This window comes from Populus nigra, chromosome 11, assembly GCF_951802175.1.
Source record: "Populus nigra chromosome 11, ddPopNigr1.1, whole genome shotgun sequence".
NCBI lineage: Eukaryota > Viridiplantae > Streptophyta > Magnoliopsida > Malpighiales > Salicaceae > Populus > Populus nigra.
In genome coordinates, this window is record NC_084862.1 from 16273782 (window position 1) to 16294841 (window position 21060).

General features: G+C 37.8%; 1 protein-coding gene across 3 annotated transcripts; it reads left to right on the forward strand.

Moving 5' to 3' along the window:
- Positions 1-944: 944 nt before the first annotated feature.
- LOC133668612 (probable disease resistance protein At4g27220) lies at positions 945-5620 on the forward strand. 3 transcript variants are annotated; one of them, XM_062088570.1, is made up of 4 exons: positions 945-1372; positions 1691-1788; positions 2225-2280; positions 2428-5620. In XM_062088570.1, the coding sequence occupies exon 4, from the start codon at positions 2451-2453 to the stop codon at positions 5439-5441; it is 2991 nt and encodes a 996-aa protein (XP_061944554.1). In that variant the 5' UTR covers positions 945-1372; positions 1691-1788; positions 2225-2280; positions 2428-2450; the 3' UTR covers positions 5442-5620. The 3 variants fall into 3 exon arrangements, with proteins under 3 accessions (XP_061944554.1, XP_061944553.1, XP_061944555.1); XM_062088569.1 differs by lacking the exon at positions 2225-2280 and having other exon boundaries at positions 946-1372; XM_062088571.1 differs by lacking the exons at positions 945-1372; positions 2225-2280 and adding an exon at positions 1428-1601.
- The last annotated feature ends 15440 nt before the right edge of the window (positions 5621-21060 follow it).

A 21060-nucleotide genomic window follows, 5' to 3' on the forward strand; every position in this document is an offset into this window, starting at 1 on the left:
TTTTATAATTTTATAAAATGAATTTTTTTTTTTAATTTTTTTTAAATAATTACCGACGGAATTACCGATGAAATGAAGCGGGTAAATTTTTTTTTATTTTCGATGGATTTATTGACGGATAAAAAATTACCGATGAAAGATTCACCGACGGAGCATTTTCGTCGTTGATGTCGTCGGTAAATTAATTACCGACGAAATATGTGTCTTACACCAACGGAAAAATTCCGTCAGTAAAAGTGTTAAATCTTATAGTGTCTCATCCTGCCGGTTCTTAATCTCAAATTTCAGATCCCTCTTTCTTTTTTTCTTATTTTTTCTATTTATACTTAGTAAGATTTTATTCAATTATCATAATACCGCTTATTCATTTATATCTACTTTTAAACCTTCAAAAGCTTTGTTGCCTTTTTCCTATTTGTTTTTTTTTTTTTCAAAACATTACACACTGTAACTTTGAATATTGGGAAATCTGGCATTTCTTCCATTCCAAGCAAGCTAATGACTAAAGGAAAGCACCTTTCTGCAATTTATATTTCGATTGAGCACCATATTTCTTGGCAGCAGGATGGATGAAAAAATAACGCATATGTATCCATGCTCTCCTGACTACTTGGAACACCTTGCTTAAGACATCAGGAGATCATCTGTAATAATTGCATATTGGACAAAGAGAGCACAAGGGATTTGCCCTATTACACAAGAAATAATTATCTAGTCCTCCATGTTAATCAATTAATTGCCCGTGCTTTCCTTCACGAGATCAGCTGTTACTGACAGACTAAATATAAGTTAGCTGTACTGATTAAATTAAAACAACAAAAAGGAAAAGGGTGAACACGTTGAATAGTTAGTGCGAATAAATAAAGCAAGAGATTCATGAAAGTGACATTGGTGGTTTCCAGGAGGCAGTGAGACTAGTCTTTGCATACAGCACAAAGAAAGCACAAGGGACTGACAATTATTGACTAAAAATAAGCTTGCTGTTTACCTTTGGTAGGTGGAGTTGTAGCTTCCACCCAATTTCTATTGACTTCTCCAAATCAAAAAACATAAAGTTGCGTGCAAATTGCAGTGACTTTTTTAATAGCTAGTCTTCCACTAAGAGAGAGATCTCTCAGTTTACCATTGATTTCCTAATTTCCCTCACCAAATTTCTTAAACCTTTCTCATGATCTGTGCTTCCTTTTTCTGATTGAATCGAATCATCACGTATTCTGTTCTTGATCTGTATACCATTGATTTCCTGATTTCCGTCACCAAATTTCTTAAACCTTTCTCATGATCTTTGCTTCCCTTTTCCTAATTTCCCTTTTCTGACATCTGCCAATCATCTCGTATAGTGTTCTTGATCTGTATCTTTCTTGCTTGAAAGGTAAATCCTACTTTCTTTTCTTGTTTTTCTACCACTAATTTTGTTTCAAATAAGATTTGCCCATTTGGTTGTAGAATTAATAAGTAGGATTGTAGATTGATCAATCAGGTAGAACTTAATTATATATGTGTTGCTTGATCTATTTTAGAACTCAAAACTCATATTTAGCTTTGTTCTTACATATTGCCATCAACTTAAACTATTTATCTTGAAAACAGCTGCTCTCAAGGTTTCTTTTGTCTGTTGAGTGCCTCTTGTCAGCTTGACAGGTGACTAGTTTGCCTACTCTTTCTCATATTCTTGTGCTTACATTTTCAGATCAGCTTTCCCAGAGTTTCAACATTGGGGCGCGTCCACACGTTTCCCCACTCAGCAATTAGCTTATGATTCTTTTGTTAAAATTCTTTTGAATCCAGGTAAAGTGTTTATACTTCATCTTCTTCATTTTGTTTCTGTCTTTGTTTTTGAATCTTTTTTAGTAAACCGCAAGCTGCTGAAATCTTATTGAGAAACTTTTAAAGTCCTTGCCTTCTAGAGTTCATACCAAATTCATTGTTAATATTAGTTGTTTTGATTCTTCCAAATAAAAGTATGAGTTTGAGTTCTATGCATTATAGAACTCAAACTCATATTATAACTTTGTTCATTTTGCTTTCAACTTCAACTGCTTATCTTCAAAAAAAGCCGAGTTTCTTCCAAATTTTTATCTTAGATTGCTTTTCTGATAATTATTTAAATTATTCAATAGTTGCTATAATTTTTTTATCTGCTTGAAGTGCATCTCTATAGGAAAATATATAGTTAAGTGCCTATTTAATTTTAGAATTTGTAATGATTGATTTAATTATACAGATTCAGTTTATTTTGTGAACACACTTACGGCATTAATGTTTTGTAAGATATTTGAGGTTTGCACTCTTTTCCTTTGCTTACTTATTTAAAAAATAATGATTTCCTCTAAATTTTCATTTTAAGATTGAGTTCTTATTTTCCAATTAATTCAACATCCAATTTTATGCCTTACTTTTGACAATTTTTTTATTTGATGTTTGAAGGGCCAAAGAAGAAAGCGGTGAAAATGGCTAGACCGAATGATCGATTTTGGGATTTTGTTGAGAAGCTGGATGATGGTCGTTTCAACTGTACATTTTGTGGCTATAAATTTGCTGCCGCTACTTCCGTTTCGAGGATCAAATGGCATTTGTCAGGAGTCAGAGGGCATGGTGTTGCAATTTGTGACAAAGTGCCTGAAGACGTTCAAGAAGCAGCTTTTCAAGCTGTGCATCGTGACAACAAAAGACATAAAAGCATAGCAAGTTCAAGCAATGTTAACGATAATGCCATTTCAACCACTCCACAAGAACAAAACAATAATGAAGTCGTCAATTTGGCAGGAGATGCAGGAACGACACAAGCACCAGATATAATGGGTCACGCACTTGGAAGAAGTTGGGATGAGATCTATAATTTTTTAATGGAGGATGATACAGAGAATGGGACTCGAGGGGTAGTGCAGCCTGGTGCTGGAGCTAGCTCTTCAGGAGGGCTCACATGCAACACAAATTCGATCAAAGTAGATGCAGTACCAACGACAAAGTTGGTGGGTCAAGCATTCAAAGACCATAAGAAGACTATCTGGTCTTGGTTGATGCACGATGAAGTTTCAACTATTGGCATCTATGGGATGGGCGGAGTGGGAAAGACGACATTGGTGACACACATTTATAATCAGCTTCTAGAAAGACGAGGCACTTTCTGCCATGTTTACTGGATTACTGTTTCACAAGATACCAGCATTAATAAATTGCAAAACAGTATCGCCAGACGGATTGGTTTAGATCTTTCTACTGAAGATGAGGAGCTGTATAGAGCTTCCAAATTGTCAAAAGAATTAACGAAGAAACAGAAATGGGTTTTGATTTTAGATGATTTGTGGAAGGCTATTGAGCCACGCAAGGTGGGAGTTCCTATCCAAGCTGTTAAGGGATGCAAGCTGATTCTTACAACACGATTAGAAAAGGTTTGTCAACAGATGGATACCGAACACAAAATCAAAGTAAGTCCTATATTGGAGGAAGAAGCTTGGACTTTGTTTATTGAGAGACTTCGACATCAAATGGCACTTTCTCCAGAAGTGGAACAAATTGCAAAATCTATCACAAAGGAGTGTGATGGTTTGCCTCTGGGAATTATAACAATGGCTGGAATCATGAAGGGGGTGAAGGACATACACGAGTGGAGGAATGCTTTAGAGGACCTGAGACAATCAAGAGTTAGGAAAGATGATATGGAGCCTGAGGTATTCCACATACTGAGATATAGTTATAACCATCTAAGTGAGGCAGCACTGCAACAATGCTTCTTGTGCTGTGCATTATTCCCGGAAGACTTTGAGATCCGTAGAGAGGATTTGATAGCTTATTTGATTGACGAGGGAGTGATAAAAGGGCTGGAGAGTAGGGAGGCAGAATTTAACAAAGGCCACTCGATGCTGAATAAACTCGAAAGAGTCTGCCTATTGGAAAGCGCTAAGGAAGGGTATTATGATGATAGATGTGTCAAGATGCATGACTTGATTAGGGATATGGCGATGCAAATACTGCAAGAGAACTCTCAAAGCATGGTTAAAGCAGGTGCACGGTTAAGAGAAGTGCCGGGTGCAGAGGAGTGGACAGAGAATCTTACTAGAGTTTCACTGATGCATAACCAGATTGAAGAAATTCCTTCCACGCATTCACCGAGGTGTCCCAGTCTTTCAACTCTACTGTTATGCGACAATTCAAAGTTGCAATTTATTGCAGATTTATTTTTTGAGCAGTTGTATGAGCTCAAGGTTCTTGATCTGTCTCGTACAAATATCACAAAACTACCTGATTCTGTCTCTGAATTGGTGAGTCTCACTGCATTATTGCTCATTGATTGTGATATGTTAAGGCATGTGCCGTCATTAGAAAAGCTCAAGGCACTGAAGAGGTTAGATCTCTCTGGTACTTGGGCACTTGAAAAGATTCCTCAAGGCATGGAATGTCTATGCAACCTGAGGTATCTTAGAATGAATGGATGTGGTGAAAAGGAGCTTCCTAGTGGGTTGTTATCTAAACTCTCTCACCTGCAAGTCTTTGTAGTAGAGGAAGGGCTAAGTCATGGAAGATATGCTCCGGTAACAGTTAAAGGAAAGGAAGTAGGATGCTTGAGGAAGTTGGAAACTTTGGATTGCCATTTTGAAGGTTACTCTGACTACGTGGAGTATCTCAATTCTCGGGATAAGACCCGATCACTAACAGAATACAGAATTGTTGTAGGACTGCCACGTGAAAAATGTTATACAGATGGCAAAGATAAAGTAATTGTTTTGGATAAATTGACGATCAACAGAGACGGAGATTTTCAGGACATGTTCTGGAAGGACATTCAACAACTGACCATGGTTGAATGTGATGGTGCAAAAAGTTTATGCTATGTTTCCTCTCTAATAAAGAATGCAATTGAACTGGAGGTCATCCACATTAAGGATTGCAATACCATGGAGAGCTTGGTTTCATCTTCTTGGTTCTGCTCTGCTCCACTACCATTGCCATCTTACAACGGTATATTTTCTGGTCTTAAAGAGTTCTATTGTTATGGATGTAGAAGTATGAAGAAGTTGTTCCCTCTTGTCTTGCTGCCAAGCCTCGTAAACCTGGAAAGGATTGAAGTTGTTAACTGTGAGAAAATGGAGGAGATAATAGGTGGAATAAGATCAGATGAAGAAGAGGTTACGGGTGAAGAAAGCAGTAGCAGCGGATTCAAACTCCCAAAGTTAAGAGCTCTGTCATTGATTGGATTACCAGAACTGGAAAGCATTTGTAGTGCAAAACTGATTTGTGATTCTCTCGAAGTGATTTGGATTGTAGGATGTAAGGAGCTCAAGAGGATTCCAATTTGTTTTTCGTTGCTTGAAAATGGCGAGCCATCTTCTCTCATAAGCATAAAGATATATCCAAAAGAATGGTGGGAGTCAGTAGTGGAGTGGGAGCATCGTAACGCTAAGGATGTGCTTCATCCCTTTGTGAAGTTTTTGGCAGGATGAGTGACGACAGTGCCCTTAATATGATATTAAATTAAGAGTAAGCATTGTTGTTTTAATTGGATTAAGCGTCAGCTTTGTGTCCACTTAATGAGTTTATTGAGTTTTCATTCGTAAGCATTCATGTGAAACTCTTGTAATTAAAAGTAGCTCGCTCATATTAAAATCAATTTTGTAGTCAATCAAGATTTTTTTTCTTCTCTGTCAAAATCTGACCACTCTTTTTCCTCTATGGAATTAGAAATCTAAAACTAACAAAAAATAAAGTTTTAGACAAATTGTATTTTCAAAAATTTAAGGGATTGAATATTTATAACTTGAAAAGCATGAGGACCAAAATGAACTTTTCATGCTAATCTTTAAATTACCACCCATTTTATCCATTTCTTTTAATTTGATTCTTTTTCTTTCACTCTTATATGGGCTCAACAAATTTAAAGTAATTGTGTTTAAATTTAGTGAGTACATTTCCTATAAATTGATGAATTGAAATACCAGCTATAATGCATAAAGAATTGAAATATCAAGAACACCAGAATGTTCTTGATGAATTGAAATACCAAATGCATAAAGAATGGGAAATTAGCCCCGATGGTATTTGTGAAAGAACCGCTCCATTTATGTCAAAACGACTTGTTACAGGTTCTGCTCCAACAGCTACAATCGGAGGTGGTGATACAATTAATCAGAATTAGTTTATTGGAACAGATGAAGAAGATTTAACTAAGAATGTGAAAAGTTTTAAATATCACGGAACAATTATTAATATTAATTATAAAAAAAACTATGAGCAGTTATAAACATCTTTATCTAACACATAGCTAATGTCGAACGATAACAAAACAGAATCAAGATTCACTAGTGTTGTTTCCAGCAGAAGATAACCGAAGAAATAATTGACAAAGAGAAGAAAAGCTGATATTTTATTGCAGGAAATAAAAATTACAAGAAAGATAGAACAAGTAGCCTCACACCACTCAAGAGAATCACTCTCATTTTGGATTCACACCAAAGACAAGAACTGTATTACCATCTCCTATCTAGACAAACATTCTACATTAAATAGAAATACATATTACAGTTAATACTTAAATAACTACTTAAGATAAGAACAATAACAGTTATAATAACTTCTTCTGCCACTTGGAAGTCTGAGATGATCTTCAGTTATTGATTGTAACTTCCCCTTTTGCCAACGTGTATCACTTGTGTTGTAGCCTCTATAGAATGTATTCCTTTGCTTGAATTAACTTGATCCCTGTCAGTTGTTATGATCTTCTGCTTGCTTTGGACTGTAGTGTTGTCACTTGGAATACTCGAACTTGCATCAATTTCCTCACTCCCCAAGCAACTTGCCTCAGGCAAGTATTGTTGAATATAATCGTGAAGTAACTGAGGATTCAGACGTTGGATTTCCTTCTCATGTACCCATGCAGCTTCTGATTGCGGTTTGGATGCCCATTGAACCAAGAATTTGTTATAACCGCCCCTTCTGTTGGACACGTACTGATGTGCTAAAATAGAATCCATGATTTCCGGTGCAGGAACAACATGAGGGATTGTTGACGGTGTAGGCTGGTCTGCAAGAATTGACGGAGGGCCATGGTAGGCCGTGAGATCTGCAATATTGAAAATGGGACTAAATTGAAACTCTGGAGGCAAATCAACCACATAAGCATTGTCTCCCAATTTCTTCAAGATTTTAAAAGGACCACCCCTACGAGCATGTAATTTGCTATAAGTTCCAGGGGGGAATCTCTCTGGCCGTAATCGTATCAATACAGGATCTCCTTCGGCAAACTGCACTTCCCGTCTGTGACGATTTGCATGTTCAGCATACTTAGCCACTTGCTCTGCCATTTTACATCTGACGCTGCTATGTAATGAGGACATAAAGGTTGCAAAATCTAGGCCGCCTTCACTAGTTTTCTGAGGTAACGGTAGAGAAATGGTGTCAGTAGGTACTCTAGGGTGCAATCCATATACCAACTCAAAAGGTGTGTGCCCTGTAGTCCGATTTACAGAGTTATTGTAGGCAAATTCTGCTTGGGGCAGAATTAAATCCCAGCTGACGCCATGCTCATTGGTTAAACACCGTAAAAGATTACCAAGACTTCTGTTTATGACTTCAGTTTGCCCATCGGTTTGAGGGTGGAAGGCACTAGAAAAAAGGAGTTTTGTTCCCAACTTTGTCCACAATGTCTTCCAAAAATAACTGACAAACTTAACATCCCTGTCTGAGACAATAGATAGTGGAATGCCATGCAGCCGTATAACCTCTTTCAAAAACAAAGATGCAATATGAGAGGCATCAAAAGTCTTCTTGCAGGGAATAAAATGTGCCATTTTTGAGAACCGATCCACCACCACCATAATGGAATCATGCCCCCGAACTGTCCTGGGAAGTCCCAAGACAAAATCCATGCTCAACTCAAGCCATGGTTGATGTGGGATTGGCAAGGGAGTATAAAGACCAGCATTAGTCTTGTTTCCCTTATTCAATTGACAGATCCTGCATCTATTCACAATAGTATTAACATCCTTTCGCATACCTGGCCAGTGAAACCGATCTGCAACCAGTGAATATGTCTTGTCCTGACCAAAGTGTCCTGCAAGCCCTCCACCATGTAATTCATGAATGATGAACTCACGCATTGATCCCTTTGGGATGCAGATACAGCCTCCTTTAATTAAATACCCGTCCAAGACAACGTACTCTGCTATGGAAGTGGGAGGTTTGCTGTGGAGAGATTCCCAGATCTTTTGGAAATCTGGATCTGTAGAATAAGAGGTCTTCACGGAAGCAAAACCTGAAGGGTTAGTTGACAGGATAGTGGAAGGATGAGATCTTCTACTAAATGCATCAGCCACCTTATTCTCACGACCAGTTTTATGTCTGATAACAAAACTGAATTGTTGCAGGAAACTAATCCACCTGGCATGTCTAGGACTCAACTTGTTCTGTGAATGTAAATATTTCAATGAATCATGGTCTGTAAATAAAATGAACTCACGGTGGATAAGATATGGTCGCCAATGCTTCAATGTCTGAATTAGAGCATAAAACTCTAGATCATAGGCTGAGTATCTCCTTCTGGTGTCATTTAATTTCTCACTGTAAAATGCAATGGGGTGTCCAGCCTGGCTTAATACACCTCCTATACCCACGTGAGAGGCATCACAAGAAATTTCAAAAATTTGAGAGAAATCTGGAAGTTTCAAAACAGGTGCCTCCGTCATCTTCTGTTTAATAAGCTGGAATGCTGTATTTGCTGCTGGAGTCCATTTAAAAACCTTGGCCTTTAGGCATTCTGTAATTGGGGCCATAATGGTGCTGAATGCGTGAATGAATCGTCGATAAAAAGTGGCTAAACCATGGAAGCTTCGAACTTCAAAGAATGACTGCGGTTCTGGCCATTCCAAGATTGCTCTGACCTTCTCCGGATCAACTTCTACACCTTGCTGTGAGATAATAAACCCCAGGAAGTGTGTCTTTGATTGAAGAAAAGAACATTTGTTGAAATTTGCATAGAACTTTTCTTGTCGTAACACTTGCAGGATTTGTTTCAGATGTTGAAGATGCTCATCCCTGTGCTGGCTGAAGACAAGTATGTCATCAAAATAGACAACAACACACCTGCCTAAGTATGGCTTCAACGTCTGAGTCATCACTCTCATGAATGTGCTTGGTGCGTTGTTGAGGCCAAAAGGCATCACTAACCATTCATACAACCCTTCCTTTGTCTTGAAAGCTGTCTTCCATTCATCTCCAGGCCTGAGACGAATCTGATGGTAACCACTTCGCAAATCCAGTTTGGAGAAGACGTTGGCTTGTCCTAATTGATCCAGTAGATCGTCCAATCTTGGAATTGGAAAGCAATACTTGACAGTTATCTTGTTCACTGCTCTGCTATCAATACACATCCTCCAGCTGCCATCTTTTTTTGGAATGAGTAGGGCTGGTACAGCACAAGGACTAAGGCTTTCTCTAATAAAACCCTTATGCTCCAATTCCTGCACTTGACGCTGTAACTCCTTATGCTCTGCTGGGCTCATACGGTAATGTGGCAAGTTTGGCAAGGAGGAACCTGGTACCAGATCAATGGCATGTTGAACATCACGTAAAGGAGGTAATTGTGAGGGAAGCTCTTCGGGAAAAACATCTTTAAATTGTTGCAGAAGATGTTGAAGAGTCGTTGGTAAGCATTCCTTTCCAGTCTCCAGTCCTGCATCTATTATCCTGCTAACCAGCATAAACACAACTTGACTATCAAGTAGTGCTCGTTGAAATTTTTGAGGGGATAAAATCATTACTGGCTTCTGTGGGAATTCCATGATAGGGAGTGGTTCCAAGACCAACTTCTTATTCTTGAATATCAATGAATAAGTGTTGTGAAACCCATCATAACTCACCTTTCTGTCATACATCCATGGCCGACCTAGAAGAACATGACAGACTGTCATGGGAAGTATATCACACCAAACTTCCTCTTGAAAATGATCCCCCAAAGAAAATGAAAGTAGGCAGCGGTTTTGGACTTTAACAGGATGTTTATCATGGATCCAACTAACATTGTATGGAGTAGGGTGTTCTTCTGTCGGTAGGTGTAATTTCTCCACAGCTTCAGTGGAAATTACATTAAGGCCACTTCCGTTGTCAAGAATCACGTTCAGTGCTTTGCCCTTGCATGCTACCCTGGTATGAAATATATTTGTCCTCCTCCATTCGTTCTCTAAGTGTGCTGCAGGTGTCGCCTGACTAGATAACATCCGGTGGACTACACACAAAGGTAGTTCAGAAGCTTGCAACCTTTCTTCTTCAAACTCTACAATTTCTGTTTCCCCAATTTCTTGATCTCCAGTTGAGGACTCAGGAATTGTTTCTGAAATCATTTCAGAAGCAAGCATTACCTTTCTTTCTTTTGTAGGACATACTGCTGCAAAATGTCCATGGCCCTTGCATTTGTAGCACTGTGGTCCTGCTGCATTGGTACTAGACTGCCTCTGATCTCCATATGGAGGTGCATTTTTTACAGCATTCGCAATTCCGCGATCATTGGTCTGTAAGGATGTTGTTTTGGAAGTGCCCCGCCAATCTCTTGTCAAATGGCCTTTAGTAATTGTTTGTTGTTTCTCCAACTGTAGAGCCAACTGGTATGCTTCATCTACAGAGAACAATTTGGCAGTAAACATATCTCTTCTAATATCAACACGCAGTCCTCTCAAATATCTGGCAAGTGTTTGTTGATCGGTTTCCATGACTTGACTTCTTACTGATAAATCATGGAATTTTTCAGTATATTGGTCTATTGTCATATGCATACCCTGCATCCAGCGAAGCATATCTTCATATACCAATTGTTCATAATTGGCAGGAAGATATTTAGTCTCCAGACGAGCCTTCATCTCTATCCAATCCTGAATAGGAGGTTGGTGTGTCCGGTTAAGTTGTTCTTCTACATTTCCCCACCATGCACGAGCAGCCCCTTTTAATTTTAACTTAACAAATCTGACCTTTCGATTTTCAGGTACTGAAAACCAATTCAAAATAGTCTTCTAAAGACACCAACCAATCCTGAAAAACATCAGGATCTTGCCTCCCGGTAAAATCAGACACATCTACTCTTATTCCTCTAGAAAGTTCATCAAAGACCCTGCCATCTCTGTTTCTATAATCGCCCACATGTTCTCCTACTTCTTCCGCATCTATTGCTACATTGCCTCCTTGATTAACTCTGCCCCTTCTGTGATCCACATTATTACTTCTCTCTTCAATATGCTCCAGACGTCCAACAATAGTTTCCAAGGTACTGGTAACGAACTCCATTTGATGTTGCAACTGGTGTAACAGGGAAACAGGCTCATTTTGTAAAGGTGTTGTATGGGCGGGGTTCTGTGGGGATGTCTGGGGAATATTTGGTGGAAAAAGTATTGGTTGAGGAGAGTTCAATGGGTTCTGTGGGGTTGTTTGTTGTAAAGGATCAGTGTGTGGAAGTGTTTGTTGAGCGGGATGAGATTGAGAAGGACCAGGTTCCCGTAATCCCTGATTGGGATTATATGAATTGCCACTACGGGTTCCAGGCATGGGAGAACAGAAATCGAAACCTGCTCTGATACCAATTAATGTCGAACGATAACAAAACAGAATCAAGATTCACTAGTGTTGTTTCCAGCAGAAGATAACCGAAGAAATAATTGACAAAGAGAAGAAAAGCTGATATTTTATTGCAGGAAATAAAAATTACAAGAAAGATAGAACAAGTAGCCTCACACCACTCAAGAGAATCACTCTCATTTTGGATTCACACCAAAGACAAGAACTGTATTACCATCTCCTATCTAGACAAACATTCTACATTAAATAGAAATACATATTACAGTTAATACTTAAATAACTACTTAAGATAAGATAAGAACAATAACAGTTATAATAACTTCTTCTGCCACTTGGAAGTCTGAGATGATCTTCAGTTATTGATTGTAACTTCCCCTTTTGCCAACGTGTATCACTTGTGTTGTAGCCTCCATAGAATGTATTCCTTTGCTTGAATTAACTTGATCCCTGTCAGTTGTTATGATCTTCTGCTTGCTTTGGACTGTAGTGTTGTCACTTGGAATACTCGAACTTGCATCAATAGCTGGCTCGGTCAACAGCTGGCTCAAGTGAACTGAAAGCCATGTATTTTATAATGTTTTGCACTTTGCCTTGTTCATAAATTGATAGAAAATAATAGTAATATAACGTCTGCGTGTATACTCACCGTTACTGATCCATTTGGCATTTTAAAGCTTTATACCTAACTTAACGGAATTGTATCATGACCATGTTCATGTCTGCTATGAGAAGTACAAGTTGGAGCTTTTTGGCCACTCACAGACAAGGTTTGTTTGTCATGGGTGAGTTTTTTGAATTAATTACATGATTGATTTAAATTGATTCAACACATGGTATTTTTAAAAAAATTTCTTATAATTTTATAATTTTACTATTTATTTTTACAATCTAAATTTATATTTAAATTTTTATATCGTGTAAAAAATTTTAATGGCGTTCAAAGAAGGACGCCGTCATCTGCGACAGATGTGTGGTTTGGCCTCTGCCACATCTTTTATCTTCTCCTCTTTATTTTGTCTCTCTTCTCCTTACAAAAATGTAAAATTGTACTTTTATTTGGTTTTTGTATTTAATTTATTTTTTATATTTTTAATTGTTATATATTTTATTTTATTTTTAAAGTTTTTTCTTCAATTTCATACCTATTATTTTTTTAATTATTATTTTTTAATTATTTTTCTAATTAAATTTTATTTTCAATCTACTCTTTTAATATTTGATTTCAAAATATTTTTATATCAAATTTAGTCATTATTCTTTTTATTATTATTATTATTATTATTATTATTATTATTTTGTTTTGAAGCCTTTTATATTACATTTTTTTTCAAATTCATCCCTCATTATTTTGTTAATTTATAATTTTGCTTTTTTATTTTTAAGAGTTTGTCTTCTACGTGGTTGGTCCCTAGCTCATGAGATTTTTTTATTGTATTTTTTTTTTACAAATCTATCTCACTATTTTGTTGAATCTGATCTATATCTTAGGCTTTTTTTTAAATTGATTTTTTTTCTTTTTTTTCTTTATACATTTAATTTATTGGAGGTTAGTTTTCATACCTTTATTTTTATTTTTTTATGTTAAATTATTTCAATCTTATACTTATGCTCATGATTATAAGTTTAATGTGTTGACACAGCAAAATAAATAAATAAAACTTAACATAGAATGTGAAAAATCTTAAATATTACGGTGCAATAATACTGCACTATCAAACAAGTGAAATGAGACACTATTCAACATTTCAAGAGCATCAAACATCAAGGAATTTTTTATGTATAAATATCTAAAATAAATTTTAAATTATTTGATTTATAATTTTTTTTATTTTAGATTAATTTTTTAATGTTTTTATATTATTTTGATATATAAATATCTAAAATAAGTTTTAAATATAAAAAAATATTTTAAAATAAAAAATATTTTAAAAACAACGTCAACACACAAACACATACCATGGAGAATTTACAGCAGTGGTTCGTGGAAGATGCTGCCAACTTTCTCTGCTTAATGTTCAATGTATCTCATCAGTCCAAAACACGCTTCATTTCACAGTATCCTTTTCATGGATACAATGAGTTGCTAGGGAAGATTACGTTGTTCACTGGTAATTTTTTTGCCATTTCACTAATATAAAACGAGAGCCTTGAAGAAGTGGTTGATGTAAATTTTCCTTGTTTTTATTGGATTTTTTTGTGTTATTTTGAATTTTAAGTCAATTTTCTTTTATTTTTATGATTTTGATCCCATAGTCTATTTAAAATTAATACATATGAGTTTCTCATATGTGATCTTACCAAATCGAACCCACCAACCACACCTCATAAACAGATGAGTTTCTCACCAAACTTGACACTTTCATGCATCAATGCTTTGGTGTCTTCTCTTTTGATCTTCGTTGTTGAAGTTTTCCCCTGTTCAGACATGAAGATGTGAATCACTATGAGTTGAAGGCACCACATCCAAAAATGGCTCACCCTTGGCCAGACCACGTCCCACTGCAAGTAGCCATGGGTGAAGCAGGTGACGATGCTGAGGCCGAATTAGTGCACAGAAGCTGGACTAATGGTACCCTTAATTTCTTATGCTTCCTACCAGTTCACAGCCCCTAAATAAAAACTTCATCAACATTACACGTGCTGGAATTCTCGTAGGCTGACATTATTAGCTATAAAATGATAATCTTGTGGATGATCATGTGAAATTACCCTAAACTGAAAAGAAAAAAAAGTCATTCAAAGTAATTACAACAAATTCTAAATTTTTAACAAATTTGTTATATATCGAGATGATTTCTTATCTTTAATAAATAGATCCATTTTAATAATACATTGCAGTTAATTTATCCCTAATTTCACAAATCAACTCGTAAATACTTGTTGCATACATAGTCCACAACTTCACACATGCAAGCCAAACACAAATAAAAATTCTTTGTCTTGAGTTTTCTTATTCCAGCTTCCAAATTCTTATTTTGATTAGTAATGTAAAAAATTAATTATTTTTGTTAGATTTATTTTTAATAGTTTTAATATACTAATATCAAAAATAAATAATAAAAAATCTAAAATAATTATTTTAATATTAATTAAAAAAATACTTTTAAAAATGATCACTTGGCATTACTTTACCAAAACAAACTCTTAATACATATATTAGATTCCAGGTGGATTTCCAGCTAACATGAAAAAACAACGCCAGCCAAGACATCATCAAGAAGAGCAAGGTAAAACAAAACTCATCAATTGGGTCCTAATATTTGAAACAAATGAAAATTTACAATGAAGAATTTATATGTGATTTTATTTTTAGGTTTTTTTTTGTTAAAGATAATTTTTTTATCCACTAGATTCAAGATTTATTTCGAAAGATGGTTATTTCGAAAGTCTGATTTAGGAATCTGAATCTCCCTATGATGGATCAGAATTGCATAACAATCGCCTTATTACATATATATTTTCTTGCTAAATATATTTAGAAAAATCATTATTAGTTGTAATATTGGGAAAGAATTATATTGAACTGATTTACATTTATTTATTTATTGTATTCAAAAATTAAAAAAAAAATATATGTCACAGCAATTCTGGAAACCAGGCACCGAGAAACCCCGCATCCTCGAAGAGGAAGAAGGCGGTGTCGTTTTCTTTGCCCCCTCTCTCTTCCGCCTCCTCCTCTTCCTTCAGGTTTGGATATGCAAGTATTGGGAGTAAAAGGCAGAGATTGATTTTTAAGCTGATGGGAATACATTCACCTGATGGAAAATTCTAAGGATGCATTGGAGTCAGGACTTTTAATTGCCAGTATTATCCAAGGATGACTACATACTGCATGCTTCTAAAACAAATGAAAAATACCAAGTTATTAAACATAAGCTATCTTCAACTACCAGATCTCCTGGCTTCAATACTGGGGTCCGCAGCTAGCATGGATAAAACTATCTCCTTCCTTGTTAGAGAGGGCTCTGACATTGCTTCCCATCTGGCACACTGTAACTTGCAGATCCGTTTGGCTTTTGAGCTGTGGACTCCCCATCACTTCAACTGATTTGTTGTTTGTTTGACCACAAGATATTGATTGTCTAGGGAAATTCCAAGGACGCATTGGGGTCAGAACTTTTAATTGCCAGTATTATCCAAGGATGATTACATAGTGCATGCTTCTAAGACAAATAAAATATGTATCAGTTCATTTAATTTATTAGTTCTAAGTCATTAACATACTGCTATTTCGTGACCATTCCAATTTTCTTGTTGCTGCTGTTGTACACTAACTCTCGTATTTCTTGACTTATATGTCAGAAAAATGATTAATGTTTCAATTTTGATCCCTGCATAAGGTATCAGTATAAAATACAGCATTAGTATTGTTGCTGACAAGGGTCTGAAAAAGTCTCTCTATACCTCTCCACGTTTGAACAAGGGAGAAGTTCTATATTTAGAAACACATTCATGCAGGTACTCCCTCTTCTTTTTTCTTTTTCTTTTGTGCTTTCTAACTTGATACTGCACCTAGGTTTTGGAGGCATATGGAAAAGAATCTGCTGGTGGACGTGCAGATGGTGAAATTGCAACTGAAAGGGAAAGAGAAGAATTTAACTATTGAGTCCAGCATCGCAAGAGGATGCTTCAGCCTAGGGCCAGCCCGCAAGTGGCAAATCGCAAAACCCGTTTTAGGTCCCATACTCAAGACAGTGAGGGGTATGTTCTGCTATCCATATGATTGATTTAGGATTATTGACAATTACTGTGTAGAAACTTGCTATAAAATATTTGATATGCATGTGGAAATTGCTATTGCAGGAGCTAAGTGTCCAGAGATCTATCCGTCATGAATTCTTTAGTATGTTGATTCTCCTAGATTGGTTAAAGGCTATAAACAGAGTATTTAACAATGCGCACAAGTCTGAAAAACAGGGGAAAACGCAATGTTCAGTAGCTATCTGGTGTATGGGTTGGTGGTGGCAGGGCTGCGTGTTGGTTTCTTCAAGGATAATCCATGCTGTCATTAGCGAGCCGAATTGCTCCTCGGCAACATCACTGTCATGATAATTGTAGATGTTCGATCTGATAAATGCATTTTGCTTTCGCAAAAAAATGTGCAGCACACGTTTTCTTCAATTATGGATAAGAAATAATCCCCTTTTTTTTTTCTGAGAAGAAATAATGATCCATCTTAAAGGCCTTCAGATTTCAACACATGAAGGGATGCTGTAATATCTCAGGAATTAACAATGGTGGAGGGATAACTTTTAATTGCCACTGATTTCATGACAATGTTGGGATTTGTCATTAATGGGCAATGACTTGTGCAACCTACCCTAAGAAGAGAGGGTTGCCATTGTCAATGGTAGTTGCACCAACCATTGACAAAATGGTGCAACCCATGTGCAGCCACCTTTGTTGAAGAAGAACTGGAGCTGTGGCACCATTGTTGCCTATAAAAGAGCACCGAGAGAGACAGCAAAGAGAGAGAGAGTGTAGAGAGTGCAGTAGAGAAACTAAGAGAGAAAGTGAAGGGCTGCAAGGGCAGCAGCCTTGTTGCCATTGCAGCAGCTGCAAGTGCAGCAAGAGAGCTGAGAGTTGAGTTTGAGTGAAGTGATCCTCCTCCTCCATGTATTGTGTTGTAATCCTTTCTCTATCTCTAATAATATTGATCTCTCCCGTGGATATAGGTGGTTTTGTCGAACCACGTTAAATATTGTGTCCCAGTGTGCCTAGCCACCTATGAGCAACTAGCAGAACACCACCGATCCGCGCTAGGGGAGTTGGAATCCCCAACAATTGGTATCAGAGCACATGGTTTAAAGTGGTGTTTGATTTTTGCTCAAAAATGAAAGTTGTTAAAATTATGTTTTGACCATACCACTGTGTAGAGGAGGAAGAGACGAAGCCACTAGCGAAAACGGCGTCGAAATCGGACGTCGGAAACGTCCCCACGCGCCATCACACGCCGATGAGGTTGCTGGCCACGCGCACAGACGCGCGCCACGCGTCACACGCGTCTTCTTTGCCAGGATGGGCTGACCCAACCCGAATACCAGTTGACCCGACCCATGTGACTGACCCGGATATTGATGATGTCATCATGATGTAATTGTGACATCAGCATGCACAATAGGCATGCCATGGATGATGTCAGCCTGATGTAAGCATGACGTCATCACGCACAGTCAGCATGCCATGTCAGCGCACAGTTATCTCTCCTATAGTCCACATGGTGGTAGAGAATTGTGGAGCCACTTTGAAGCATCTCAGCTGAAGGAGGATGCGACCGCCTATAAAAGGCAAAGACACCTTAGAGGAAGTGTAAGGGCCATGATAGGAGCCCCAATTCAGACCGCCTTATGACAACAGGCGAAGACACTTTAGAGAGAAGGTTGGGCCACAATATGAGCCCAAATTCAGACCGCCCCATGACAACGGGCGAAGACACCTTAAAGAAGGTGTGAGGGCCATGATAAGAGCCCAAAATCCGACCGCTTATGAAAGGCGAAGACACCTTAGAGAAGGTGTGAGGGCTATGATAGGAGCCCTAGTTCAGACCGCCTTATGACAACAAGCGAAGACACCTTAGAGAAGGTGTAAGGGCCATGATAGGAGCCCCAGTTCAGACCGTCTTATGACAACAGGCGAAGACACCTTAGAGAGAAGGTGTGAGAGCCGTGATATGAGCCCAAGATCAGACCGCCCCATGACAACGGGCGAAGACACCTTAGAGAAGGTGTGTGGGCCTTGAAAGGAGCCCAAGTTCAGAACGCCCCAGAGCCAATGTGATGGCTGGATATAAGTGGACAGGTGTATAGTTAATGAAGTGGCTATGATGAGTATGAAGACAAATGCAGGATTGACTTTCATGGATATTGCCCCCATGCTAAAGATCAATGAGCTAGAAGACATTTGCTTTGGACAATAAGTGGGTGACTTGTGGAGTATTAAGACGCGACTGCTAGGAATGAGCAGAGGGCATGCGCAGGTTCTTGGAACAAGTTGACTCTTTTCAAGGTGGAGGCATTGTAATACTCAGAGTATCAAGACATATATGGATCAACCTTTAATGGGTTGTTCCCATAGGTAAAGGTGAAGAGCTACCTGGACTCTTAGGACTAAGAGCGAGAGACTCATGGAGAAGTAAGACGTGATTCCTAGGGTGGAACAGAGGGCAGACGCAACTCCTGGATGAGTAGACTCTTTGAAGAGTGGTGAGCTCGTGATCATATTAAGATACTCAGATAATGACTGTCACACTTGGGAATAGAAATTTCCATTTAAGGGGGTGTTGTAAGCCTTGCTGTAAGGCTTGATAAATCATTCCGGACCGAGCATGGTTGATACGCTCGAAGGGGAATGTTGTGTCCCAGAGACAAGCGTTAACACTCTTCAGATGTGAAGTGGCAGACCATCTGGTTGTAGTGATCCTTTTGTATGAGAAAAGGTGTGCTTTGGTAACTCTGGTGATTGAAAGGTGTGGCAAGTACCTGTAAACTTGGCCAAAGACGCTCTCAGAATAGTAAACTTGGAAGAGCTGCGTGATGCAAGCTTGTGCTGAAAAAGCAAAGAGGACAATTGCCCATATAAATGTCAAAGGGGGTGATTGTTGGGATTTGCCATTAATGGGCAATGACTTATGCAACCTACCCTAAGAAGAGAGGGTTGCCATTGTCAATGGTAGTTGCACCAACCATTGACAAAATGGTGCAACCCATGTGCAGCCACCTTTGTTGAAGAAGAGCTGGAGTTGTGGCACCATTGTTGCCTATAAAAGGGCACCGAGAGAGAGAGAGAGCAACGAGAGAGAGAGTGTAGAGAGTGCAGTAGAGAAACCAAGAGAGAAAGTGAAGGGCTGCAACGGCAGCAGCTGCAAGTGCAGCAAGAGAGCTGAGAGTTGAGTTTGAGTGAAGTGATCCTCCTCCTCCATGTATTGTGTTGTAATCCTTTCTCTATCTCTAATAATATTGATCTCTCCCGTAGACGTAGGCGGTTTTGCTGAACCACGTTAAATATTGTGTCCCAGTGTGCTTAGCCTCCTATGAGCAACTATCAGAACACCACCGGTCCGCGCTAGGGGAGTCGGAATCCCCAACAGACAAAACGCACCGTACTAAGCTGTTGTTAAGCCGTTACTTATGCGGACCGTTTCAATCAATTGTAATTCTCATTACTGGGAAGGTTGTCAAGTCAGCACCATCTTCTGCTCTGCCTATATATAGTGGCAGTTGTAACAGAATGGGCAAGCAAAAAATGAATGAGAACAATTGTTAATTCCTGCTGTGGATTCCCTCTCTTCTCTCAGTCTTTCTCTCGCTCCCTCCCTCTCCTTCTCTGTCTTCTCACACAGATTGGAGGATTCTTAATCGGGTTATTACCTATATATCGTGATCTTATACCAGTGCTTGACCGCTTTTTATGTTCGGCTTGTTTTAACTCGCAAGTGCACGAGTGTGCGATGTAGCAATTAACTCGGTAAGATCGAGGTCATATCCACAGAGAGCTAGATCTGGAAATTAAGCTAGGTAACAAAACAAAACTCAAGAGAAATTAAATTAACAATAACTTGGTTGAAAATGATTGATGGATTTGTTTTCAAAGATGAAAAAGTGTAAATAGATTTTAAATGACAAGAAAAAGTAAGTCTTGGTCCAAATCAATTTTAATGGTGATGTATTGGTGATTCCTTTAACATATATAAGATAACTCAACCTAATATCAACGATGGTGATATTAGATCGGAAGATATTACAATGAAGTTTAAAAGGATGAAGATTGATTATTGCTTAAGAATGTACAAATATTTTCATATTAAGTAAGACATTGAATCAAGCAATCTCTATACCAAAACTAAGGTTTGTGCATAAAAATTCAAGATTATAACATTACCTAAATGATTTCTAAAATTTCTTTGCAATAATAAACATTCATGAAGAAAATGAAAAGATAGACATTAAGATTCATTCATATCTTAAAGAACTCACCTCAACCACCATCATCCTTGATTTGGATCCAAGAAGAAGATTAGCCAACCATGATTAGATATAATAACACTTTAATAAACATAAAATGACTTGAATCAAACTGAAATAATGAGTTTTACAAGCTAAAGAACCGAAATCTATAAAGAAGAACACAACACAATTTCAGTAAAAATTCGGACACAAATCTGACTCTAACTTTGGACAGCAATTCGACCCTTTTAGAAGCCTCCCCTGGAGATGGCTATTAGAGACATATTTATAGGCCATTCTGTTAGCTTTCCAGATCATTAAAGAACAGCTCATTTGGACATCTGAGTCAAAAGTTATGGACAAAACACCGAAAGGTGTTCTGGAAAATCAAACCAGGCCAGCTTGGAGAACACTTTGGTGCACGTTTTTCTTCCTCCTTTATGAGTTGTCTCTTTCTTCTTTTGACCCAAAATAATGTCACAATGTCCCCTCCAGCTTTCCATCCATGTGCTTGCCCTCTTGAATCAATGAATTACCCAAATAAATCAAATGTTATTTATTGTGT

What these genes read in the sequence shown, in the direction of transcription:
- LOC133668612 (XM_062088570.1), top strand. Translation starts at nt 2,451, where the DNA reads ATGGCTAGACCGAATGATCGATTTTGGGATTTTGTTGAGAAGCTGGAT.